This window comes from Amia ocellicauda, chromosome 8 (genome assembly GCF_036373705.1).
Source record: "Amia ocellicauda isolate fAmiCal2 chromosome 8, fAmiCal2.hap1, whole genome shotgun sequence".
Taxonomy (NCBI): domain Eukaryota; kingdom Metazoa; phylum Chordata; class Actinopteri; order Amiiformes; family Amiidae; genus Amia; species Amia ocellicauda.
Window position 1 is genome coordinate 43,296,381 of NC_089857.1, and position 26,865 is coordinate 43,323,245.

General features: G+C 48.3%; 2 protein-coding genes across 9 annotated transcripts in view; one reads left to right on the plus strand and one right to left on the minus strand.

The window, feature by feature from the left end:
* mast4 (microtubule associated serine/threonine kinase family member 4) overlaps window positions 1-23,163 on the plus strand; it is a 129,868-nt gene extending 106,705 nt beyond the window's left edge. For 4 of the 8 annotated variants that reach the window (XM_066711561.1, XM_066711568.1, XM_066711566.1 and 1 more), the window contains 21 exons: window positions 741-816; window positions 1,059-1,268; window positions 4,610-4,711; window positions 5,493-5,625; window positions 6,851-6,918; window positions 7,078-7,169; window positions 7,527-7,735; window positions 7,897-8,035; window positions 8,718-8,850; window positions 8,958-9,123; window positions 11,009-11,110; window positions 12,090-12,212; window positions 12,379-12,491; window positions 12,704-12,831; window positions 13,115-13,359; window positions 13,777-13,977; window positions 14,570-14,796; window positions 14,986-15,108; window positions 15,237-15,373; window positions 15,718-15,902; window positions 16,068-23,163. In XM_066711561.1, coding sequence (XP_066567658.1) covers window positions 741-816; window positions 1,059-1,268; window positions 4,610-4,711; window positions 5,493-5,625; window positions 6,851-6,918; window positions 7,078-7,169; window positions 7,527-7,735; window positions 7,897-8,035; window positions 8,718-8,850; window positions 8,958-9,123; window positions 11,009-11,110; window positions 12,090-12,212; window positions 12,379-12,491; window positions 12,704-12,831; window positions 13,115-13,359; window positions 13,777-13,977; window positions 14,570-14,796; window positions 14,986-15,108; window positions 15,237-15,373; window positions 15,718-15,902; window positions 16,068-19,708 — 6,553 coding nt within the window. In that variant the 3' untranslated portion in view covers window positions 19,709-23,163. The remainder of the gene's footprint in view (window positions 1-740; window positions 817-1,058; window positions 1,269-4,609; window positions 4,712-5,492; window positions 5,626-6,850; window positions 6,919-7,077; window positions 7,170-7,526; window positions 7,736-7,896; window positions 8,036-8,717; window positions 8,851-8,957; window positions 9,124-11,008; window positions 11,111-12,089; window positions 12,213-12,378; window positions 12,492-12,703; window positions 12,832-13,114; window positions 13,360-13,776; window positions 13,978-14,569; window positions 14,797-14,985; window positions 15,109-15,236; window positions 15,374-15,717; window positions 15,903-16,067) is intronic. The other 4 variants (XM_066711563.1, XM_066711569.1, XM_066711562.1 and 1 more) reach the window with 3 other exon arrangements.
* Window positions 23,164-23,292: 129 nt separating this feature from the next.
* Window positions 23,293-26,600, minus strand: cd180 (CD180 molecule). The gene is made up of 3 exons (XM_066711570.1): window positions 26,511-26,600; window positions 26,055-26,221; window positions 23,293-25,657 (listed from the first exon to the last, which is right to left on the minus strand). The coding sequence occupies exons 1-3, from the start codon at window positions 26,598-26,600 to the stop codon at window positions 23,872-23,874; spliced, it is 2,043 nt and encodes a 680-aa protein (XP_066567667.1). The 3' UTR covers window positions 23,293-23,871.
* Between the last annotated feature and the right edge of the window lie 265 nt (window positions 26,601-26,865).

The window sequence follows — 26,865 nt, forward strand, 5'->3', positions numbered from 1 at the left end:
TCTCGTGATTCCTCCTCTATTGTCTGTAGCGCTGGCTTATTTCATTGACAAAGAGCTGAATTAGGTCAGGTTGAAGCAGCCGAGATTCTCGCAGCAGAAGCCTCTGCTCGTATTGCGCTGGAATGAATTGGTTTATAAGTTGTATTTATTTATTTAATATCTCTCAGAGAGTGGGGGAGGGTCTTGAGAATCTGCGGTTTGTATCTGAGCATTATTGCACCAGCGCGTCTCTGGCTCTTCTTGCGTCTCGTTAAGCTCAATAAAAATGCATTAAAAAGCAATATGAAGCCACACAAAAGCTCAGTAGATATAGTCTTATTTTTTAATGTTATTTATGACGTATGTAGGAATGAAATAAATGAATTGCCTGCTCTATTAGTGCGAGTCTGTGTAGGGTAGACCAGAGGGGTGCAGTGAGATGTAATGAGCTACTTCACAACTCATCCGGGACGGAGCAAGACCCGTCACTTCTGTAGACCAGCGTGTCCAGTGACAACCTGAACTCAAGCAGAGAGTTGACCAGTAACCATAACTCAAACCCAAACCACCTTGTGAACCCCTTCTCACCAGAAAGAGGCTTTGGCTTTGGAGTGGGCAGCGATTTTAAAATCTTGTCATCCTATTGAATCCGAGTTCAGTTTCCCCATCTGACAGAACCAAGACAACCCAGATCTGATATCCGTCAGCTGTTATTTCTCCTGGCACTCATTTCCGCTTGTATGTTTTTTGTGTCTACCCAGCCCTGGCCGCTCTCCCTCATGCTGTGATCATGAGATTATCATGATGAACCATGTCTACAAGGAGAGGTTTCCCAAGGTAAGGACCGTTCTCTTCTCATTAAGGCGGAGAGGCAGTCTGTAGAGTTCACTTAGATATTCATTGGCTCAGGGAGGCTTCTGCTGGATGGAGACAATAGTCCAGGAATGGAAGAAAACAGACTAAACCAGGAACCGTCTCTAGTGGTCTGCTGAGATGGGAGGTCCCTGTTGGGGAGATCATGGAGACGTGTCTCTGGCCGGTGGTGCTTTAGACAGTTGTTGTGTCTTGTGTCCCGCCAGGCCACCGCTCAGATGGAGGAGCGCATCCAGGAGATCATCCGCAGCAGCTCCCCGGACAGCGTGCTGCCCCTGGCCGACGGGGTCCTCAGCTTCGCTCACTATCAGATCATCGAGCTGGCCCGGGACTGTTTGGACAAGTCGCGCCAGGGCCTCATCACATCCCGCTACTTCTGCGAGCTGCAGGAGAAGCTGGAGAAACTCTACCAGGAGGTGCGCATCCGTGTGCTGCGGCTGAGCGACGTTTGAGCGTCAGTCACCGCTTTTCACAGAGAGGAAAGACAAACTTCCAAACTTCCAATGGTGCACAATTAAATCAGAAAAGGTCCTTTTCATACCTTATATGGGCTTTCTGAAAGCCCCCCTCATCCTCTATACATTATAAATATGGCCCAGAGTGCTGAGGCTCCTGTGGGCTTTAGTCACGTGATGGGGGTGTTAATGATCAGTCAATTAAGAACAAAAGGAGCTTTCAAAGCCATTTAAAAATATGAAAAAATACCCCCGTCTCTGTGGCGAGAATTGGATTCTGAAATGAAATAATTGTATTGCCATATATTGCCCATTACGCCTGTCAGATGACAGCTGCTTTAATTATTCAGATACCTTTGATTTCCATTTTGGGGAGAATAACGTAATTGTGTCTGTTTAACATTTTTTTAATATTCTATGAATCCACATATATGAACAGTAATGCACGGCAGTAGTGATTGGCTGCTGCTGATCTCTCGTTTCATCTTTTAATATCTAAATCAGTCTATGATGATCAAACTGAATTAGTCTAACTTGATCACCTGTCTGATGTTTTCACCGAATTGGGACGACATGTTCTTTTAGTTTTCTGTCATTGTGGTGCATAATTACTCTCTGTGGTTCTTCAGTGCTATTGTTGCAGATCACAGTGTCCTCTTGGTTAAGATCAAGCCTTTAATTAAAGGGATACTTCAGTATTTTGGCATTTTAGCCTGATGACTTACTCACCCAGAGTCACACGAATCCATGAAAACCTTTTTTTTTTTATTCGAATAGATTTTTTAACTGCTTAATGTACATATGTGCTATCCACCCCGCTCTTAAGTATTCTATATAAGTCTATACAAAATTTAAAGTATTTAGATTTCTTACCAAACTTTGCATTTCCTCAGCTGAGATACGGTGCAAGGATATGCTCTCTGTATGCGATTGTGAATTATACAAATTGTTATGGCTTATGTACTTATATGAAACAAAATGCAAAGAATAAATTGAACTGCAAACAGTATTAATGGACACCAAACGAGCACGATGGGTCGCATGGCCTCCTCTCTTTTGTCAACTTTCTTATGTAGTTTGTCAATCAGGAAGTGTGTGGAAACTCGTTTCTTACGATTCCCAGTAAATTAACGTGTTTTTTTTTTTTTTTTTTTTTTTTACTATTTATAGTATTGTTTGTAAGACTACAAATGACAAATGGCCAAGCTTTGGAGTGTTTAAAAGATCTATTAGCTGGTGTTTGAGAGTCAGTGATTTGTGATCATTTGCTTCCAGCAAAAAATCTAATTCCTTCAAACTGGATGCACAGAATTAAAAAGGTTGTCAGTCTGGATGAGTAGGAAATCAGTCTAAAATGCCAAAATACCAAAGTATCCCTTAATCTGTCGTAATTGTCTATACGTCCAATACAGCTGTACATCTGAATGGGTTTAGTACAAGCAAGCATGGCCAGAAGAATATGCAATCTCTCTCAATTTAACCAAACATGTTCCTAATCTATGACAGAGACACATTTTATGATGTATAAACTAAATTAAAAAGTGTTGCTTTTCCTAATCTGCTGTGAACACAGACTAATAACTCATAATTCATCCCTTTTAAGAGCTCCTTCAAATACATGGTTTAAAGACTGGCTTTAAACACAATTTACTTGCTGATTAGATCCAAACAGGTTTTTTCTTTGTTCCATGAAAGCCTGACTGAGAACAAACAAAAACCCGCAACCTAAAAGCACGGGGCGGGCGGGGGGTGCTCCACGTCCTTTAGTGTTCAAGAGACTCTTAATCAGGCCTTTCTCTCGGCCCTTGTTCTTCACACATTCCTGGAGTGGGAAATGCGAGACGCCCCTGCCGACAACAGTCAGGTTGGCGCTTTCTGTTTGAAGCCCCCGTTTCATCTTACGGTGACATTCAGCTCCTGTGCCTCCCCTGCTTCGGATGCCGGGCTCATCACAATCCCTGCCCTGATGAAAAGGCAGAGAAATCCTCAGTGAATTGCCGAGACCCATTTATCCGCCGGTCTTTGCTTTTCACGGATCAAGGTCGATTCAGCTTGAAAGCCCAAGCCCCGCTTTTTTATTCTTTGTTTTTAGATGTCTTTTCATCGGCACGCGTCCTGTCCTGTTGGTGACCTTCTTCTCTGTGTATGACTGTAGCTTCCCCCTTTGCCAACCGTCAACCTGATCGGTGGCTTGAGACTCTATATGACCTCATAGCAGCTTTAAAAACAATAGCCGTGTCGGTAAAATGTACATATCGGTGCTTTTTCATCCAAACAAAAAGTTATCCAAGTCTTCTCAATTAAAACGACACATTTCTGCTTCATAGGCAGACAAATGCACAGTCTGGGTGTCTTTAAAGCACTGTTGTTAAGAAGTGTGTTTTTGTTGTGTGTTGGTTTGTACATCAAAGAGCAAACCAGTGATTTATTGAATAAGAAATGGGTACGAATGCATTGAAAGCCAACTTCCAGCTCGAGGTGCTTGAGTGCTCTCTCCACACTTGTAAAACGCTAAAAGGAACCCAAACTACCGAACCACGTTAAACAGCACCTTGAAGGAACGTGTTTTTTCCCTAAAGGAGCATCACGTGATATTTTCATTCCAGCTCTGTGATCCTTTTACATAACTGAGCCACCGCTCAAAACGTCAGGCCTAAGAATATTTCCAAGTGGACGACAGCAAGCTCAGCTACTATAACCTGACGCTGAGACTCAAAACAGTCCCCGTGTCTGCAACTGGAGCCCCCGTGGCAGGAAGCCAGACTACGGAAGGGCCGGATTTAGAAAGGATTAGGGGAGATACGGTGGGGCTGATTCACTCGGGGTGCGTGTGAATTCTCCCATGTCTAAAAAGAGGGCTGGAGCGGAGTAGGTTTTAACCGCGTCATACACTGAGCTGTCAGAAGTGCTTGAGTCATTATTCCTCTAAAGGCTGGTGGGGAAAGATGAAGGGATGTCAATGCACTGATGCGTCAGGTGTTGGTAGTGAGTTCTCTTCTAGGAAATTGCACAGGATTGTCATCAGACCACGTGTGTTTAGGATGGCACAAGAAGACATTTGCTGTAGGATGTAAAAGATGTAAAAGATGCTTGGGACGTTTGGCCTACGATCAATTGTGAAAGTCCTTCAGAAGTCTAGCTTCAGTTGGTGTATTCATGGAAACACTTTCCTGCTGTTCTACGTATGAATCCTACAAGACAAGACCCACAGATCAATCCCCGTTATTAAAGGAAATGTAGTCTTCTGAATCATTTTATCCTTTTTATTTGACTTTTTGTGTTGTTTTGTGTTCTGTACACAGTCGCATGAGCGGTCAGAGAGCGGAGAGGTCGCTTTCATCAAAGAGCTGGTCAAGAAGATCCTCATAGTCATCGCCCGGCCGGCACGGCTCCTCGAATGTCTGGTGAGTTTGTCAGACTGGATAGGATCCTTGGATCACTTAGTTATTAATGGACACCAAACGAGCACGATGGGGCGAATGGCCTCCTCTCGATTGGACACTATCTTATGTTCTTATTTAGTGATCACACCAGTCACCTGCCAATAATGCACTGTCTTGCCGTCAGCAGCTTTTCACCTCTGCTTTGTGTTGGGAGTGTTTACTTCCCCTCCTAAAACATGAATAAGCTATTATTGAGGGAGGAGGGGGATTAATAAACCGCAATCTCAACCGTACGCAAAGCTTCTCCTCTGGGATCTGCAGACACATTCATTATAATCTGAATACCTGCGTTCATTTTCCTTCTGAAATTAAGGGGGGAGTCTCCGTCGCACACAGATTAGTCGGCTTCTCAAAGTGCCAGTATGTCCCCATTAAATAACAATATCAGTGATGACAACCTGAAATATGTACTGGAAACAACTCGACAATCAGAGAAGTGTCGCCTTCATTTAGAATCACATCCTCGTCGGGCTGTTTGTGTTACATGTAGTCAAATAATTGTATTGCATGAAAGTCACTGCATTTTTTTATTTCCACTTCATAAGCTTTAATTCAAGATTTTGACCTTCCTGCTACCACTCCTGTCCCCTGCCTCCCATACACACACAGCTATACAGGTGACTTAAAGTTTTGATAAAATCTGAAGATTTAATTTATATGCTCCCCCCCACACACACACACGCACACACACAATGTATTGTTTGTCCCTTCGGCTGACGAGCGAATGCGTTTCTCCTCACAGGAGTTCGACCCCGAGGAGTTCTACCACCTCCTGGAGGCGGCGGAGGGTCACGCCAAGGAAGGCCAGGGCATCAAGACCGACATCCCGCGCTACATCATCAGCCAGCTGGGCCTCACCAGGGACCCCCTGGAAGGTGAGGCACCACCTACGAGACGTCTGAAATGTCAGAAAAAGCATAGTAGTGTGTTGTTGTGAAGAACAGGGAGTCTGATCTTCGGCCACGTTGCTGTTGTGTTGAAATCCCACTCTTGTCATCTGAGAGACGTTTACATTTAAACTTAAATTGGCATTAAGAGAGCCAAAGACAACGAACAGGAAGCAGCCCTGGCACATCCCCGTGTTGTGTGCGTGTTGCCGTCTCCTCAGACTTCAGCGCCGGCGATGCTTGTAAAATGTGCGAAAAGTCTTCCGGGAGTCAGTTGCCCGTGTGTGATTTTTCCACTTATTTTGAGGAACAGACTGCTGCTGTAATTACGGTGGAAACGCGGCATTAATTACGGGTAATTCTAAATAAATTTACTCCCCTCGAAAAGCCAGAGCTCCACAGATTCCCCTCCTGCCAGGCAACTGTGGCCGGGGTCCCACGAGGGCGCTTACTCCATTCTTTTCACATTAGCACTTCTCTCGCTCCTCTTCCCCCTCTTTCTCCGATCCTGCCTCCGCCCAGTAAGAAACCAGCCGTGTGAAGAGGGGGCAGCTGTGTAATGGGGTTTTAAATGTGCGTCGCTCTCTGTGGGGGCGGTAAAGCGCTCGTTTAACTGAAAGCCCGGATTGCTGACTCTCTTACTCCCTGCGATTTGCAGACTATTAGACTTGAGATAATTTGTGATGATGATTTGTTCTGGAGTTGCGATTTTCTTAAGGATTTTCTACATGTGTTCAGCGCTCCCCCTTTCCTGCCCCATTGCGCTCGCCGCCTGGTTGTGAAGATGTGGGAAGTCAGCGAAATCGCTCGCTGGCACGGAAAACTACAAGATCGCCGCTTTGCTCGGCTTCAAACCTCACGGCTCTGTTTTGCGAAATGGAGCAAAATCGCAGTATCTTGCCGTTTGGCCAAAAAACGGGCCATTTCAGTCGCACGGGCGCTGTGGTTCTCCGAGTGTTGGAGCGAGATGACATGCAGTCACCCAAGAGTTGAAGGAGGAGCAGCTGCCGTTTCGGAAACATGTTTTAATAATGTATTAAAATGCATGAGGTTCGAACGCAGTGTTGTAGCTCTGTTGGCGAGTTATTCATGACTTGGACACCCAGACTTGAGGCTGAAACCACCGCAGCTCAGACGCGGTTGTGGAAAGGCAACAGACCAGGGTTCACGTCAGCGCTGAATAACTTTTCTATTCCCTTCTCTTCTCTTTCAGAAATCGCTCAGTTGGCCAGCTACGACAGTGGGATTGCGCAGACCCCTGAGACGGATGAGTCTCTGAGTGTAAGTGGTCTGGATTTACTGGCTATAAATATGTCGCTGGAGTATCTATATGCACAATGACGTGAAATGACTTATATAGTCTTTATAGTCTTGGTTATCAGGAACAGGCTTCTGAGAGCCGGTCTGGCAGTGATGGTTGTTGCCGTTTTGCCTCCACAGTCCCAGAGCGTCACTGTGCCGCTGAGGTCCCAGCGCAAGCCCTGCGAGAGCGATTTTGAGATGATCAAACTCATCAGCAACGGCGCTTACGGGTAAGAGTTGGACCCATATGGAGTGATAGCCGTGCACAGCAGGTTCTGACGGCCCAGTGCTTGTACAGTTTGCACATCGACCAGATTGCTTTTTCAGCTTTCTAGCAGAGATTTTATTTCTAAAAGTGGACCTCAATCAAAAAATCTATTGAATCATGATTTAATGTTTCCCTTTTTCTCTCACATTTAAGGCAATAATTGTTCTGTGCTGTGAAAACCCTGTTGTGTCTTTCTTGGCCAATTTAATAGTCTTCCCCTGAACTGTGATTTCTAACACCTCTACAAGTTGATTGGTTAAGTCGACTATCTCCAGACCTTAACGATGCGCACAGAATAAAGACTCCTCCCTCTGTGCAGGGCTGTTTATCTGGTCCGTCACAAGGAGACCAAGCAGCGCTTCGCCATGAAGAAGATCAACAAGCAGAACCTGATGCTTCGCAACCAGATCCAGCAGGCCTTCGTGGAGCGTGACATCCTGACGTTCGCAGAGAACCCCTTCGTCGTGAGCATGTACTGCTCCTTCGAGACCAAGCGCCACCTGTGCATGGTCATGGAGTACGTGGAAGGTGGGTCAATGCCGAGAGTTGCAGGAAGCGTGAGGGTGCAGGCGGGGATTCAGCACTGTTTCCGGTCTGTCCTGTGGCGGCCCTTGCAGATCTCTGTGTGTAAATGCTGTTGAGACCCTTGCTTGTGTTGCGCTAACCCATGTCCCCCTGTTGTGTCTCAGGGGGCGACTGCGCCACTCTGCTGAAGAACATGGGCCCCCTGCCCGTGGACATGGCCCGGATGTACTTCGCAGAGACCGTGCTGGCCCTCGAGTACCTGCATAATTATGGAATCGTCCACAGGGACCTGAAGCCCGACAAGTATGTGAAAAAGCCACCAGCTCTACTAAACCTGTTCAGTGCGTCAGTAACGCGGGCTGATCTGTCAAAAGCCTACCTCTCTCTCTGCTGTTGTCAGGTCTTGTTTTTCCCAGAATGCATCAGAGTCTCCTCGCAGAAACACGCCCCATCTTGGTCTCTGTTCAATGGGCTTCACTCAAATCAAATCCTTTTTTTCCTTAGTAAGTTTTCATGTATAAGTAGCCTAAGACGTTTTGCGTCACCTCGGGGACTCGAGCGCTCTGTTAAGAACTTTCCGAAGGCCTCTTAAAAGTTTCTCTGAAGGAGATTAAGCAGAACCAAACAGTCTCAAGCTAGGCTGTATTTTAGAAAGAAAATGTCCCCTTCCTATTTAGGATCAGGGCCATTAAGCAAGATATTTTAATCTGTTCATTGAAAATATAGCGAGTCCTCAGCCATGACTTGTCACACAGGAAATTACAGTTCTGTGTCATCAGTAAATTGACAACATCGTTTAGACTCCTCTCCCTCTCCCTCTCTCTCTCTGAAGTTATGGAAGCAGGCTTTTACTGAGACAGTCGCTCAGCATCTTTTTTTTGACTGTCCCGCATTTGGATAGATTGGTCTCATTTCGGGAGAGTGAAGCAGCCGGCGCTAATTTCCGAAACATTCTTCTCTCTGCTTGTCTGTCCTCCTCCCTCAGTCTACTGGTCACATCGATGGGACACATCAAGCTGACCGACTTCGGCCTGTCGAAGGTGGGGCTGATGAACATGACCACCAACCTGTACGAGGGTCACATTGAGAAGGACGCCCGGGAGTTCCTAGATAAGCAGGTCTGTGGGTTTACAGTGGCACTGTTCTCACACGCGCAATTCACTCCATCCTGAAGGTGGGCCGGCTCGTGTCCTGTCGTTAAGCGTCCCCTCCCTGTCATCCGCAGGTGTGTGGGACGCCCGAGTACATTGCCCCCGAGGTGATCCTGTGCCAGGGCTACGGCAAGCCGGTGGACTGGTGGGCCATGGGCATCATCCTGTACGAGTTCTTGGTGGGCTGCGTGCCGTTCTTCGGAGACACGCCAGAGGAGCTCTTTGGACAAGTCATTAGTGGTAAGTGCAGTCCCCCCCGTGTGTCTCTGTGTGCGTCTTTGTGTTTATATCAGGAAGTACTGATCATGTGCTCCTTTGCGTTCGATTTGTGATATTTTTATTTTATTAATATTATCAAAAGTTCTTGCCAACCATCGCTTATTAGTGTGGCAGATATCTTTGTTTCAATAAATAGACAAATGAGAGAGAGGAGCGCTGGTCGTTGTGTACATGAAAGGACGGAAGTGGGGGTGTGTGGTGTGTTTGAAGATGCAGCAGCTGTTCCCTTCGCATCTAAAATTCAACAACCTTTCGAGCAAAAGCCCCTAAGCCAACCCGTGTGGCCGTGAAGACCTCGCGGCGAAGCTGAATGGTAATCGAACCAACTCCCCGGTTCCCTCTCCTCTCCAGCGCCCGGCCCCTGAAAGTTCAGCATCGAAATGAAAGCCTCAATTATTTCCACGGTAATGTGGTGCCGGACTAACCGGGCTTGGTTTTAGCTGCCCGGTGGCGTGTTTTTGGTTAAATCGCACAGGCGTTTTCAGAGCCACTCCTCACTCCTCTGGGAACCCCCCCGCATTTCTGAGAAAGTTGTCTGATCCAGTTTTACGAGACTCATTAAATGCAGAGAGCTCTGCCTGCACACTGGAGTTCAGCCTTTTATTATGCATCCCTGTGAAAATTAATGGATTCATATTTGGTATTTTTCTTTACTTTAGCTGAAAAGGGCAGGGGAATAGATGGTTAATTATTGGAGCCAGGCAAGCACTTGGAAAGGCTGCCAGGGCCTTAGGGTTTAAATGCATATTCATGTTTCACTTTCCCAATCTGATTAAAATCTGCACTACAAGCTGCTAGCTAGACAATCGTGGAAATAACTCAATTTTCTAATTGGTCCGTTCTTGTGCGTCCCCGGGCCTTCCTTCGCAAGTGTATGCAAATGCGCTCCCGGTTACCTATAAAAGCGCCCAGTTCCGGTTTCAACTTTTCATGTTTTATCCGTTCTGTAAACGTTCATTGTTCGGGGTTGTGAAGACTCTGACGCCGGCGATAAGTGCAGCTCGTGACTGTTGTGTTCGTGGGATGATTGATAGGTTCCCGTAACAGGAAATGACCCGCGTAACAACTCCATTGTCGGAGGTAGAGAATAAAGCGATAATGACTACTTTGTTCTTCGCAAGACGAGAAACGTCATTAAACTCAAACAATACTCTCTTCGGGGTAGCAGAGCCAGGCGTGTCTTGGTGCGTAATTCTGTCTGTGTGTGTGTAAGAGGCAGCAGCTATCTTTCTTAGATCTGATGGAAAAATACAGACGCAGGAGCGGTAGTTCTGATCTGCTTTCGCTGGGAGAAAGTGAAAGAGTACAGACGCAAACTAGCAAGTCTCACACGGGTAAAAGGCAGTCGTGTTGGGATGGATTCACAAACGTGTTTCTCGCAGTACATGTTGTATGGATTACAGCATAAATATGAATGGGGGTTCACAGAGTTGAATGATGTAGCCAGGCAAGAACATGGGAAACTCTCCCAGGCCTCGCTCATTAGCACGACACTTAAATTGTACACTGTTTATAGTAAAGTGAGGGGGTCTCTGATTGTGTAAGAGTGTCATCTAGTGCAGTTTGGGTGAGAGGAACGCAGAGTTGAGCTGCACAGACATCTCTTACATAATGAGAAATGCCATTAACTGGACCTGTTACTTATATTATAATTCCTGATATACAAGATTAAAGGGCTCTCATTCATCACCTTCTCTCATATACAGTTGTTTTAATTCTACAGCATATTTAAAATAATTGAATGGACCTGGCTCTGGTTATCGAGCCTTTTACTCCAGTCAGAAATGTAGGAGGTGGGTTGCTCTTTGGTTTGAGTCTGAAATGCTCAGCTCCTCTCCCTCCCCAGACGAGATCAACTGGCCTGAAGGGGAGGATGCGCCCCCCCCAGACGCCCAGGACCTGATCACCCTGCTGCTCCGGCAGAACCCCATGGAGAGGGTGGGAACAGGTAGGCGCGCATTTAAACCAAATGATCTGACTGGATGTGCAGGAGCTGGGATCCTCGCCAGCTGCTCTGCCAATTGGCTGGTTTCTCCGTGTGAAGTGTGCGTTTGTTGTGTTCAACTTGGTTGCCACGCTTCTTCTGGATAGATCGGTCTGGCTTCCTACTGTTACTGCAGTCGGTTTACAGTCTGATGGACTTAAAACTGTAACGCACCGAGCGTTTCTTGGCCCCTAACCAAACCTTAAACTACCTACATAAAAAAAAAGGATTTCTTACTTCTCAGTGTTATTCTCTCTCTCTCTCTCTCTCTCTCTCTCTCTCTCGGCGATTTAAAAAAATATGCTGCTGTAGATGAACAATAATGTAGGCTTGGGGGTATATCAGAGTTTCTTGTTTATAAGTCAACCTGAATGCCTCCCCGCCATCAGCTACACGGCATCCAGTGACCGTGTCCGTCACAGCCCCCCCCCCCCGGCTCGATGCCCGACTCCAGCAGAGGACGGGTTAATGGGTGCCGAGTCTCTGACTGCATCTACAGACTTGGGAGACACCCTGGCAGTGTTCGGTGGACACAAAGATGCAGTCAAACAAAAACAAAAACAGCGGTTATTTAGGTCCAGCATTAAGTAAACAGAATGCACATTTCCCTTTGTCCTAGTAATCCCTTCTCTCTGACTATATTCATGCAAGTCCAGTCATGATGCAAGTCATGGACGTGTTTTATTAGGCCGGACCTTGATATCGAAACTGAAGACTTCTGTTTATTTTTGCTTCCTCTCTATGGTGACGAAATAGAAACCAGTCCTGCTTTAGTCATTTTAAAGTCTCAATTGCAAAACTCTTCCACTAAAATCTGTGTGGAAATGAGATCCTCTGCCCTGGCAGTACCATGCACCGGGGAGGTTAGCTCTGTGCCGCTGCATGGTGATAACTCTGTCTGGGAGCCGCGCGGTGAACGTCTCCCTCTCCTCCCTGACCTCAGGTGGGGCCTACGAGGTGAAACACCACCAGTTCTTCTACAACCTGGACTGGAACAGCCTGCTGAGGCAGAAGGCCGAATTCATCCCCCAGCTGGAGTCCGAGGACGACACCAGCTACTTTGACAGTGAGTTCGTGCGGGACGTGTGTCCGGACCGCCGGGATGTCGTTATAAAGCACCGTTTAGAGTGCAGTCTCAGTTGCAACGTCGGCGACCCCCTCCACACATTCCCCCCTTGCACTGTTTGTCTTGACTATCCGTGCCGCTGACCCCTTTCTTTCTGTTCCCACAGCGCGCTCAGAGCGGTACCACCACCTGGAGACCGAGGAGGACGACGACACCAACGATGAGGATTTCAACGTGGAGATCCGGCAGTTTTCCTCCTGTTCTCACAGGTTCTCTAAAGTGAGTTGAATCTTCAAGATGTGCTCTCCCTCTCTCTCCCCCTCCCTCCCACAAGTATTGTATTGTATTGCATTAAAGGCACACTCTCTGTGTTTTATTAATATCAACACCGAATGCCTCCTGAGATGTGTGCAGGCCGAGGCTCTGACAGCCGAGGCTCGTCGCACGGTGTGCCGTGGTGCGGCCGCTTCACCGTGCGCTTCCGCCCACAGGTGTACAGCAGCATCGACCTGGGCACCCGCAGCCTTGTGGAGGAGAAGAGTGAGCCGGGCGAGAAGACCAAGAGCGGCAGCCCCCTGACCGCGGACTCCCTCAGCTGGACGCCCGAGTTCAGCGAAATGTAAGCCCCCCGCCGATCTTGATCAATACCGTTGCTCTTCTGACACACTGGGGCAGATCGACGTTGTGTCCAGGGTGCAGGCGGTTCTGGTGTCGGCAGACTCTGATTCTGACTCCGGGAGCCACGTCTGAATCTCTTATCGAGTTTGCATGGCAAGTCAGAGGCGTGGATGACCCTTGACCCCTAGTATTGAACGCTGCGGTGGTGTGCCGGAGTCAGAATTGGCGTGTCTGGTCTGGCGCTCGGGCGAGGCTGGAGTCACGGCTTGTGCCCCTCTTTTCAGACCTGCTTCCTCCGCCCCCCACCACAGGCCCTCGCTGTCCCATTCCTCGGACACGGACAGCACCAGCCTGGGCCGTCGCTCCGGGCTGCTTCCGAAGTTCGCCATCTCGGCCGAGACAGAGGAGGGAGACGAGCCCCCGTCCCTTGTCGACTCCGGCAAAGTAGCCTTCACGATTGGGGAGCCCCCACCGGACGAGCCCGACGCCACCACCCCCGGCAGCACGCTCAGCGGGTCGACACTGTCCGGTACGCAGAATGCCCATATCCCCGCCAGTGCGCGGCTGCCGGGAGGCATTGTACATGACATCTAAAATCCCCATCTTCCTCCAGAGTGGTTGACCTTGAACCTAAGTGCTACCGGACATTAAATGACTCCAACTGGTAACGCTTCAGTTCAAGGTAGACCAACAGCAATTTACAAAAGTACGATCGCCAAGCGGTCAGCACCGAATTGTCTATTTACAGAGGTTTATGTAAAAAAGACTGTTCAGTTACAGTGACTCTGTACACTCCTTATGAGCTGAAGTAATCATAACAGTGTTGCCAAATGTCTGCTTCTAAAAATAAGAACACGTCTGATCTGAGAAGCTGGTTTCCCCTTTCGATTCTCTGTTACGGATTGATGTATTCCGTGTCCTGTTTGTTTTCCCGCCCTCTCTCCAGTAGGCAGCTTCTCCGAGCATCTCGATCAGATCCACATCCGGGCCGAAGGGGTGGAAAGCCCGGATGGTGCCTCGAAGACATCAGGGGACCCGGGCTCTCTCTCGGCCCACCAGCGGCCCGACGGCGCAGAGAAGCCGAGGAGCGCCAACAAAGTGACCAAATCCGTCTCCGCCGGCGCTCTGTCCCTGATGATCCCAGGAGGTAAACAGAGATTTAAGAGCTGTGAAACCACGGGGGGGGGTCTGTATCCCAACGCACGTTAGAACTTCCAAACGATCGTTTTTGCCGCCACGGATCTCGGCGTCTGATCGCGTTTGAGAACCTGCTCTTGCTGTAAATCCGTCTGAAAGGAATGAAAAGTGAAAACAGCCTTGATTTCACATGCGTGTGCAGCGGGAGAAATCCCATCGGTCTCGGCTGTGGTCTGGGAAAATAAACGTGAGAGAGAGCGAGAGAACAGTTTGCTCTGGGCTGGGCTTAGCCTGAACGAGAGGAGATAATCTTCAAATCCATTTTTATTATATCATTTTTTATTTATCATTATAAATAACTTGAAAAAGCACACGGAATAATGGTCAGCAAATAGGGAGTGGGAAACGGACGAGGAATATTCTCTTTTGTTGACTTTAATATCTATCATTTCCCAATATTTAGACACTTTCTAACAACCACAGTGACTTGGTGTTTACTAGAGTTATACACAATACGAGTCCAGCTGTATTCATTTTCTACATTTGAATCATTCCTTGTCCTCCTCCATAATTAATGTAATTCCTCTCCTCTCTCTCTGCAGATGTGTTCGGGGTGTCTCCCCTGGGCAGCCCCAATTCCCCACACTCTCTGTCCTCAGACCCTTCCTCGAGGGACTCCTCCCCCAGCCGGGACTCGTCGCTGTGTGCCGTCAGCCCCCGGCAGCCCGTGGTCATCCACAGCTCCGGGAAGAAGTTCGGCTTCACGCTGCGCGCCATCCGGGTGTACGCCTGCGACAGCGACGTCTACACCGTCTACCACATGGTCTGGGTGAGTGGCGGGGAGCGTGGGTCCGGTTCTCTAGGTGTCTGTCTGTCGTTGTGTCTGTCGGTCTTGTCTGCCGGTGTGTGTCTCTCTCTCTCTCTCTCTCTGTCGGTCTTGTCTGCCAGTCTCTCTCTCTCTCTCTCTCTCTCTGTTAGTCTTCCTGTCTTATCTTCCACGTGTTGTCACTCGTTTCAGAACGTGGAGGACGGAGGCCCCGCCCATCTGGCCGGGCTGAGGGCCGGTGACCTCATCACCCATGTGAACGGGGAGCCGGTCCACGGGCTCGTGCACACGGAGGTGGTGGAGCTGCTGTTAAAGGTGAGGCGGGATTCCAGCGTTTCATGTATCGTAACATTTAACCACAGGAGACTCTGCTTCACACATTTAAACCACGTTGGAAACGATTCGAAATCTTGATCGGCGCGTGTCTCTGCCCTTCCTTGCAGAGCGGCACCAAAGTGGCCATTTCCACCACCCCGTTCGAGAACACCTCCATCAAGACGGGCCCGGCGCGCAGGAACAGCGGCAGCAGCAAGATGATCCGGCGCAGCAAGAAGCCCAAGAGGAAGGAGACGCAGGAGAGGTGAGCGCCGCTCGTGTTGTGGGATGCAGTTCATAGTCCAGTCAGGGGAGCAGGCCGATTGAGTAATGGCTGCTGTTGTGTAAGAGGAGATGGAGAAACACTGGCGACTGGGTCATCTGGTCTCATGTGGGAGGAGAGCCAGAGCAGAAAGATTCATTGTATTAACACCGGGTGTCACTGTATTACACTGTATTATAAATATTTTGTGACACAAGCATAGTGTCTGCCTGCGTGTGTGTGTCTCTGTGAGTCTCTGTGGAGAGAGCATGCTTGTGAGCCGATGCAACTCGGAGCTCAGGGCTGGCTTTTGTCGTCGTCATGATCGTGTGGTTGTTGTGTTACAGGAGGCGGTCGCTGTTCCGCCGCTTCGCCATGCAGCCGTCCCCCCTCCTGCACACCAGCCGCAGTTTCTCGTCGCTCAACCGCTCTCTGTCCTCGGGGGAGAGTCTGCCCGGCTCCCCCACCCACAGCCTGTCGCCCCGCTCCCCGACGGCGGCCTTCCGCCCCCCCCCGGACTGCAGCCAGTCAGGTCAGCACCACACCGGCAATCCTCTAAACCATCTCCTTCCACTGTGTTTAATCCCTTTTAATAAAGAGTATTTTAATTAATTGATGTGCACCCTGTTGCAGTAGCTGATCGTTTGATCTTCTTCCTGTTTTGTGTGCGTTTGTCTTCCTCCCTCATGTGTTGCAGGTGCTACCTCCTCCCAGAGCAGTTCCCCCAGCTCCAGCGCCCCGAACTCGCCAGCCGGCTCCGGCCACATCCGGCCCAGCACCCTGCACGGCCTGGGCCCCAAGCTGACGGGTCAGAGGTACCGACAAGGCCGGCGCAAATCTGCGGGCAGCATCCCCCTCTCGCCCCTGGCCCGCACCCCGTCCCCGACGCCCCAGCCCACATCCCCCCAACGCTCGCCATCCCCCCTACTGGGACACTCGGTCGGTAGCTCCAAAACCACGCAGACCTTCCCCGCCAAGATGCACTCCCCCCCGACCATCGTCCGGCACATGGCGAGGCCCAAGAGCGCAGAGCCACCCCGGTCGCCGCTGCTCAAGAGGGTGCAGTCTGAGGAGAAGCTCTCGCCTTCCTACGCCAGCGACAAGAAGCACCTGTGCCCCCGCAAGCACAGCCTGGAGGTCACGCAGGAGGAGGCGCAGAGGGAGCCCCCGCAGAAGGACGCCGGTCTGCAGAGCCTGGAGGAGACGCTGTGCGAGACCCCGGCGGTGACACGTGTCCGCCCCGCCGAGCAGGGCTGTCTGAAGCGGCCCGTCACGCGCAAGGTGGGCCGGCAGGAGTCCGTCGAGGAGCTGGACAAGGACAAGCTGAAGGCCAAGGTGGTGATGAAGAGGCAGGACTGGGCGGAGAGGCGCGAGTCTCTCCAGAAGCAGGATGCCCTGCAGGAGTCCAGCTTTGAACCCGAGCACGGGTCCGCAACCTCCACAGAAGACAGAGGCTTTTCCCTCAGGGCGGGCGGCCGACCTGCTGGCAGCCCGGAGGCGGTCCTATCCGAAGGTGGCACCGCCAGTGGCACGCTGAAAGACGCGCTGTACAAGAAACTGAACACGAGAGCGACGGAGAGTCTCCCCGAGTCGCCAGGCTCTCACTGCGCAGGGCCGAGCAGGAGCAACGAGCCTGAGGGCACCCGATCCTCCGCCCTGCCTGACTGGAGCCCTCTGAAGATGGAGAGGTCATACAGGGACAGCGTGGACATGTTCTCCAGGCAGGCAAAGGACAGCAGCAAACCCGAAAGGTTGGACATCAAAGCCCCCAATATGGAACTGGCCCGAAAGAAGCAGTCATTCGAGGAGCGAGACGACTGCATGTGCCCCGTGCCCAAGAGCAGGATCTCCCCCACGATCCACGAGGGCCGTCACCTGAGCGCGACGAGATCAAAGAGCTTGCAGCTGGACTCCACCTCAGTCCTGGACCACGTCAAAGGGACAATAAGTAGCGTCCACACAGCCCCTGCCATTAACACGGACTCGCTGGCTCCCAAGATGCTGTGCGGCAGAGGTGAGAGTGCCGTGGAAAAGCTTCAGTTAATCTCGTCTTCGGTAGAAGGGACCATCAGGAAGACATCCTCCGAGTATAAACTGGAGGGGAGGTTAGTCTCCTCTCTGAAACCGCTGGAAGGCACCCTGGACATTGGCATGCTCTCTGGACCAAGGACGTCAAAAACCGAAGCCTGTTTGTCAAAGATGGCGGATAACCAAAGCGGCAGTGTTCTCGGAGTCCCAGTGGTGACAAAGCAGCTTCTACAGCAGCAGAAGCCAGACAAGCCGTTGGGCATCTCCACCACATCTGTGAGCGTCGGGCCAACAGTGACGGCAGCTTGTAAAAGTCCCACGAAGGAGGAATCTAAGATTGAAAAACAGGCAGTGGCACCGACAGGACAATGTAGCAGCAGTACTAAAGACTCCCTCGTGAACAGAAATGACCCGACCAGAGAAATGGCAAGGATCTCTCCAAGGAAGGAGGCTTCAGACAGAAGTGGAACACATGGGCACACAGAGACCCAGTCCCACACAAAAGCACAGCAGAAAGTGGTACAGGATGCGAGTGACTGTTGCCCTGCTGGACAGCCCATCTCTGGCAGAAGCCCCTCAGTAAAAGAGGCAATATGTGAGGATCAGGCACAAGGGAAGAAAGCCCAGCAAGCACTTCATCTGAAAATCGAATCCAGCAAAGACCTGTGTAAACACACCCCTATTCCTGTCCATTCCTTATTTGGAAGTCCCAAAGAGCAGTCATGTGTCCAGAGGGAGAGTTCTGATGCCTGTCTGAGGAACCACACGTCCACCCACCAGCAGCCAAACACTGTCAAGCAGAGCGCCAATGCCCAGTCAGGTATGAGCAGACTAGAGCCCGCTGCGACGGATTCGCCCACCACTACGCACACTGCACTACAGGAAAAGGGAAACGGGAAACTGGGAATTCTTTCAGAGCTAACATCAGAAGCAGTGAGACAGAGCCAACCGAAACAAAAGCCGGTTAGCGGCAGCACTAAAACCAGCGCACCGCAACGAGCCCCGTTGGTGCCAGCGGTGGGATCTACCACAGCTGTGCACAGAATTAGTCCGCTGGCCTCACAGGAACACTGCAGTCCTAAAGCTCAAGCGACAGACAAACCCCAAACAACCACGCCAGTCTTGTTTGGTGATGGTGGATTGGCTATTTTGCCTGTTATTAAAGAATCCAAAAACTGTAAAGGTGCTGGAGACCAAAGGGCTGAAGTCAAAGAACAACAAAGTGCAACAGCCGAGGGGAAATGCAATAAGGCGAAGGAGAGCTGCGGCACTCCAGCGGTTAAAGCAGACGGCACTCAGAAAGCACTGTCTGATCAAAAGAAAGATGGCTGTGTTCATCAGGCAGAGACCAATAGCGTGTTGAAGCAGGACAGCAGCAACAACCCACCAAAGATAAAGACATGCTGTGCCAAGGTGGTGGAGACGGAGGGAGAGCTGAAAGGCAGGTCCGTGGAGTCCAAGGCTCAGACGAAGCACTGTGCGCCTAAGCTAGCTCGACCGGATGCCGAAAGTGTAGCCCAGAGAAAGCAAACCACTGACAGCAGAGCTAAGGAGTCTGCATCTCAAGTGCAGACCTCGAGGTCTCAGTCTATTCCAGACGATCAGTGCCGGTCTGGGGTTGATGCGGCTGCGCGGCAACCGAATGGGAAGGAAAAGAGTTTGAAAGGCAAGCAGAGGGTGGAGATGCCGTTGCTTCCAAACGGCGGAGCAAAACCGGACCTGGATTCTGTGCAAAACATAGAAAAGTCAAGTGGCAAAGCGGACCCTGACACAAAGCAAAAAGAACAAACATCTTTGCCTCCAAGCCAGCTGCCGGCTCAGAAAGACGCAGCCAAGCCCAGTGGACAGCAGCACGTCCTCTCCAGTGTTGCCCCTCCACACAAGCCAGGGTCCGGGGAGAAGACAAAAGAAGCACAGACGCACAACGAAGCACTTTCAGTCAAGGTTAACGCACTAGAGGAGAAATGTGTGACTGCAGGCAAGGAGGACAGTTCAAGGAGACCTGCTGATGTTCCCCCCCAGCCGGACACGCCCAGGCACATGGGAGACAACAATGGAGCTGAACTTAAACTAGGGGCTGACAAAGCCAAAACAGGGTGTTCTGAAAAGTCCACATATAAAAAAGACCCGGCCGAGCTGAAAGGGAAAGATCCGGCTCAGGAGCACACGGCCGGGTCTAAAACCGTTCACAAAGACGCAACCAGAACACCCTTCCCCGGGCAGGACGCCACTCCCTCTGAGAAGGATGCCACCCGGCAGAGGCATGCCAGGGAAGCTGCGCGTGGCGGCAACACTGTAAAGAAATCCTAGGGGCAGGTGGGGATGAAGGAGACGGACCTGCTAATGCGGCGGTCACGTCTTCTCTTTGTGAAGCAGCTTGGCGAACAGGAAAGCAACACAAGGACAGCGTTTGTTTTGGTGCGCAGTATCATTTTAATTGTAGTAGGAAAACAATCCTTCTTTCTACATGCCTTCTTTATTCAGAACCGGTGAAACTGTTACCACATAGTATTTGTACAGTCGGTGTGCTTGAGTGAGTGTGGGTCTGTCGGTGTGTGTGTGTGAGTGAGTGTGGGTCTGTCGGTGTGTGTGTGTGAGTGAGTGTGGGTCTGTCGGTGTGTGTGTGTGAGTGAGTGTGGGTCTGTCGGTGTGTGTGAGTGATTGTGGGTCTATTTGTGCATGTGGGTGTGGGTCTGCATGTGTGAATGTGTGTGCATGCGTGAGTGTGTCTGCATAAGTGTGTGTGCATGAGTGTGCGTCTGTCTACGAGTGTGGGTCTGCGTGTGTGTGTGAGTGCGTGTCTGCATTTGCTTGTTTAAGGAGAGTTCTCTGTAAATACACAAAAAGGACTTGAATTCAAGACTGAATGTAGACGACATCATTTGCTGCTGATTTGCATCCTTTACCAAAATTATATTTTATTTTTAATGTTTGTTATTCTTCTGTTTCTTTAAAAATACAAAAAAAAACACTGCTGGGGGGGAGAAAAAAGGTTGAAGTTGAAAAATAGTGTCAAATGTGTTGTGAGGAGAGAATATATGTTAAGTGACAGCAGAAGTTTGTGTAATGGGTGTGTTACCTGCGTTTTGAGGCGGCCTTTTTAAGGTTTAGGTGTGCCAATTTTTTGGGGGGGTTGTTTGCACTCCGAACACTGAGTCTTTGAGTTATTCAGTCCGTTTCAGTTCCAGTCTTGGTCAAACACCCTCATTTGTTTGGACCGAGTAGTGGAGAGCTTCCTGTCTGCGAAATCAAAGTGTTCCTCCCCGACGGGAAACACAATCCTGTAGACAATGACCCTCTCTTCCTGTCCTCAGTCAGGGAATCACATGCGAATGGCAGAGAGCGAAGGAATGTCACCAAAATGTTTGCTTCGAAAACTATTTTTTTATTTCGACGATTGTCGTTGTATTTCCTCTGAGAAGGGAAGCTGTTGTGTTTTGGGTGTGATGCGCACAGAGGAGACGCACTGTTCACTGCGCCAACCACTTACCCAGAATCCTTCAGTGTCGAATCATCTTCAGGTTCTGTGAGTTCGTCGAATCATATCTTCAGGAGGTGGCTTCTGTGGTTGTGGGGAGCGATGCTTGCTGTTTTCAGCGAGTTTTGGTGAAATTCACATTCCCGTCACATGCTTTTCTTTACATGTCTGATGTTTAAGTTTTATGCAATCAAATGTAAATATTACACTACTAATTGTATAGAAGGGGATTCATGGGCTTAACTCTGGCTTGAATGTTTCTTTTTGTTGTTTTGAGGGGGGGGTCTTTTATATATATATATTTTGCTAGGTTTATGTTTGTATACTCAAGGACTTTGTACCTGAAAAGTTTATCTTCATCTCTTTCTTCTCCTCCTCCTCCTTGGCCTTGTTCTCAAGAATAAATCACACCTCTGTTGAGAAGAGTGAGGCGTTGGCAGGGAAGCCCCCGAATATCTCCCGAGCCCATTCCTTGTAGCTGGGATTTCTTCTTACTTGTAGAAACGGTTTTGATTTAATTATATATCGGAAACCTAGTGGGAATGATTAATTCACTCACCCTTCGATGGGGTAATAAGTACTTTAGTGTAAAGTGGAGAGAGGGGTGGCTAGTGGCTCGTTCTACACATCAGTAACTCACTAAAATGGGAAAAGGGGCATCAGGAAAGGTGAATGGAGAAGGAGTGAAAGAAATGCTGCTCGTGGAAGACCTGTGCTTTCGTAACCATCACTCGTCGTACGAGGAACACGGTCGCAGAACGAAGCTTTGCACAAAAGACCCATCCCGTCATCGTACGACACTGACTCACTGTCGGCACTTTGGACATGTGGATGTTCATGCACTATGTTGTACAACTGCGGACTGTGTAAAATAGATTATAAGGGTTTATGTTTAAAGGTAAGGTTTCGCAGCTCTTTAAATAAAGCAATAGATTATACGTTTTTTTTTTTTTTCTTTTACAGTGAAGTTTTGCCGAGTAAAATTGAGAACGACAGGACTCAGACAAATTTAAATAAGTGTAACAATAATAATTATATCAGATATTTAGATATCCTCATTTCCTACATGGTAAATTCATCTTATAAAGTATTTCACATAGTGTGCAGATGTTTTTATGACTATGAATAATGAGGAGGTTGTTGGTGTGTGGGGGGGTGAGTTGCGCTCTTCGTTAAGACCACGTATGGTCTCTATTCATTCAATTTTTCTGGCTGCTGGTCGCATTGCTGAGATTCATTTGCTTGTTCAAACGTTGTTCCAAAGCAGTTTTCCTGCAGTATTTTAATATAATAATAATAATAATATAATAATAGAGGTAAAATTAAGCTCAGAGTATTTAAAATATTAGAATTTAACAATAAGGTTTAAGGAGTGTTTTCACTGTATTAGATGTCATATTATACAGAATATTAAGTACATTTTGTTAAAGAAGAATAATAAAATAGTGGTAATGTCAGAAAAAAAACACATTTTAGACATGCACTCTACAAAGGGAAAACGATAAAACACACTGAAATACCCAGAGACCAGATACAGAAAAAATATATATTACAATCCATCTGTACAAGTCTTTATTACCCCCCCTAGCTTGACACATTGGGGGTAAACTAAACAAATGCACCTTAACTGAGATCTAGTACAAACATGTAACAATTCTCTCCATATTCACATTAATGAATGGGCTGGGGGCTGGGGTGTAAACAGAAGTTAATATCATATCTGCTCTCCACGTCTAGGTAAAGAGGCTGTTTGTGCTACTCAATATCAGCACAACGACGTGGCGATTACAAACGCGCGGGTGGGGGGCGGGGGGGATTCCATGCCTTTGTCGTGAAGTTTGTCCCATTTCAATTCCTAAAGCACATCGAACATTTGTTTACAGATACATCACGGATGTATATTTTGCGTGTTGCGTTATTACTTTGCCAAATCTATGTGCTGCATCTGGAAACCTCACAGAGAGGATATTGTAACCGTGTCGTCTGTGATTCATCTTACCAGCAAGCTGTTGCGTAAAAGACTGTGTCGATCTGTGTGGTAGCCAGTTCGAGTCTCTATGTACTGACCTGTCCAGTTGTAAATGTTCTTTTCTGTGTTGACTAGTTTTAGATGAACTTGCTTATCAATGGTTTGTCTTTTAGGATCTGTGCAATAAAAAATAAGTGTTTGCATTTTGTATTTTCCCCAAGGAAATCTCTATGGATGTCATAGATGTTGTATATTAAACAAATATTTATACTTCTAAAGTTGCATAACACTTAAAAAAAATAAAAAGCATGAAGAATTGCCTGGTGTCGTGCGTTTGGTTTTGTTGTGAAATATCTGTGCACTTCGGTAACGGAACTACAACCTACGTTTAAACAGATGCTGCATAATTACCTGGCAGGATTGCGTTCGTCCTTTTAACCTCAGAACTGTAACAGGATTCCACTTAAAGCAAAATCCCTTTTTTCAGCAGTGGTGCGATAAAGCACTTAAAGGATTTCAAAGACATTTAATCCATCACCTGTTTTATTGTTGTATTCTTTAGTTTTGTGTTGGATGTGTGTATTTAAATGTGTTTATTTTGCCTGGTGATGCATTCTTTGGCCATAGGAACCCCCTCTGCGTTATGTCTTTCATTAATGGCTCTTTAAGCAGCAGTTTATCCTCATTATTGGATTGCTTCTCAATTACTCTGGCTTGCCGCCTGCAGTGAGGACCTGGCAGCCCCAGCGCACATGTGGTGCTCAGCATGGTGTCCGTCTTTACTAATGACTTTGCTGATGGAAACTGATGGATAAATATTCTCTAGATCAACTTGAAACAAGGAATGCATTTCCTTATAAGCCGCGAAATGTACTTTTGCTCCGGCAGCTGTGCTGATAGTTCAGGGGAAAACGAACACCAGCAGAAACGACACAAAACTAAAGATGGGGACTGTGCCGATATCAATCTAAGTAATTTTCCTCCATTGTACTGATTCAATTAAATAGATCAGTGTACCTTTGCCACCTACTGTAACTCCTCGTATGTGTCTAGTATGCGGTAAGACACGCTCGTCTCGTTTTTACATTTCCGGCAGCTTTTCACTGTAAGGACGCTTGTTGTGATGAAAATGGCCACCCCGAGCAGCACCGCAAAGACCGTGAACACTGTTTGATTGCTGCAGTTCAGATGCACAGCTCTCAGCTTGGTGTTCTCCAAAGGAGGACCACAAAGAGTTTCCTCGGCATTTGCAATTTTATCCAGGTTGTGGCCGTACCAGCTGATGAAGTCGACGTTGGAACAGTTGCACAGCAAAGGGTTGGCGCTCAGGTCGATTTGACTGCTGCCCTCGATGCCCGTGACCGATGACAGGGCGATGGTCTCGATTAGGTTCACAGCAAAATTCAGTTGTATGTTTTTCAAAGAGTGAAAGGCGTTTCCATTGAAAGTGACAAGCTGGTTCTTTCTGAAGTCCACCTGTCTGAGCCGTGCGAGAGGCTGGAATACCTCGTCCGCGATGGCTGTGATGTGACATTTGGACAGGATGAGAACCTCCAGCGCAGGAACGTGTTTAAACATCCCGCTGTCCGAAACGACCCCGGAGTAGAAAGAGTTATCATGCAGACTGAGGACGCGCAGGTCTCGGAGCCCCGCCAATAGGTTTGTGTCGCTTATGTTGGTGTATGCCCCAGAGAGGTTGAGAGTCTGCAGCGTGTGTAAGTTGCGGAAAGGTCCTTGAGATGAATTATAGATCATTTTTACATGAGACAAGTCAAGCAGCCGCAGCTGTGGTGTCTGGATGAATGGGAGATCTTCCAATTTGATCTGATTGTTATAACTCATATTCAAGTGATGGAGACTCGCCAGACCTTCTAGCTGCCGACTGCAGCATTGCGCACCTGTGAGGATCCCACTGTGGCTGACGTCAAGGTATGTCAGTTTGGTGAGCACCTGCAAACAAGGGTTCTGGAAGCGTAGTCCATCTTTGGCGATATTCCCTCTCAAGAAGAGAGACGTCAGGTCAGGGAAGTTCTGGGGGGAAATGCTACAGATGTCTAGGAAGTAATTTTCGCTCAGGACCAGATGAGTGAGAGACTTCATGCCCTCAGTATGGGAGGGGATGTAAGAAATGTGTGCTCGTGTCAGGTCTAGCTTTTCAACCCCGGTGAGGCACTTGAAGGTCTCGTTGCTGAGGTCCTGGAAGTGCTGCAACTGGAAACTGAGCTCCTTCACCGTGATGTTGCACAAGCCTTGAAGAGATTGAGCACTGATCCAAGGCAATCCGTGGCTTGTCTCGTATGTCCCAAGGTTCAGGACTTGGGTACTCAGGCCTGATAAACCAGTTAAAGCCACAGAGATGTCCACCTCATCGAAGCAACCGCTCAAGTCCAGACTGTTCAACTGAAAGGAATTGAAAGCGTTGGGCTCGATGTACTGAATGTCGTTGCCTCTGAGGTTCAGGTTGAGACCTCTGGTGTACTTCAGGTGGGACACATGATCTGCGGATATATTCTGGATGTCGTTTATCTGAAAGTCAAGAGTTTTCAGGTTGCGGAGAGTGTACATGCCGAGGAACTCCAGAGAGAAGATGTTGTTGTCCCCAAAATCCAGAGTCTCTAACCAGTTGAGGTTTTCGGTGGGGATTAATTTGAGAGAGGTCAGCGTGGTCTGGGCGAGATGCAGGTGTTTTAGTTGATGTGGACCAAGGAAGGCTTTATCCGCGATGAACACGAGTGGGTTTCCAGTTAAAACGAGCCTCTGCAGATCCAGTTGGAACTGGAAGGCGTCCTCAAACACCCAGCTCACTCGGCACCTGGAAGCAACAAGGAAGTGAGCGTTAATCGCAAAACCACTGCGTACAAGAATCAAATATATCAGATTAATAAGGAATGATGTATTTAATTAATGCACAGTTTCTTATACAAGACAGGAAAAAGACAGTGTTGTAAGACCGAGTAATGTCCAACTTGAATCCTAAACAATAATATGCATTATATTAATATTTCAGTCTCGAGAAAACATTTAAAAGTGCAAATCTGCAACGTGACACTAAATAAGCCCACAAACTTTAAGAATGCACAATTACATTGAATGTAAAAGACAATCAGACGATTTCCCTTTTTGGCCATGACTGTGAACACACTTCACACCAGCCCGCTGACCTTATCGAGTCTGTAAATCTCTGTTCCTCGCGATGACATGGAGCTCACCTGGTTAAGTCCAGATGGACGAGACTCTTCAAGTTGACAAAGGTGCTGTTGTAAACATAGGGGAGGTAGTTGAAGCTGAAATCCAGAGATTGAGTTGAAAGTGGAAGGTCCTGGGGAATGTGTGGACTCTCGTGGCCGGAGCAATCATACTCCAAACCAGGGACGATCTGTCGAGTAAAAACAATGGTACCTTAAATTCATTCCAGTTACAATTACATTGCAAAATGTAGAGTGAGCTTAAAAGTAAATGTAGGTCTCATTAAGTCAATCTGTTTCCCGTGTTTTAAAATTAATGTTTTTACCCTTTCCTGCATTATTGCATCAATGCTAAACTGAAGACAGTAATATAAATGCATTGTAAGATAATTAATCCAATCTCTCAGCTCCAAAGATAACTGATCATTTAAATTCAACAGACCAACCAGCCCAATGCAACTGGACATCCCAAGCACTCACCTGGGCACAAGTCATTCCCGAGAATGGGATTGTGTGAATTAAATGAATCCACTGACAGAAGGTGACCACAAACAACCACTTGTGCTTCATTTTCCGACACTGAAAGAAAGTCATGAAGTGATCTGTTTTAATTTCTTGGGAGGAGAAAGCAGAAGTGGAATCCGTAACACAAAACGTCCGTCTCTCTCCATACTTCCCCAGCTGATGGGAACAATAGCTGTTGCGAAGAGGAACTTCCCATCATGTGTGAGCTAACCTTGCGAAAGAGCCGATACTGTAGACGTGCGATACAGCTGTGGCACTTTTTCACCTCAAAGGAGTATGGTTACTGTTGTTCCTCTCAAAAGAGCCAGGG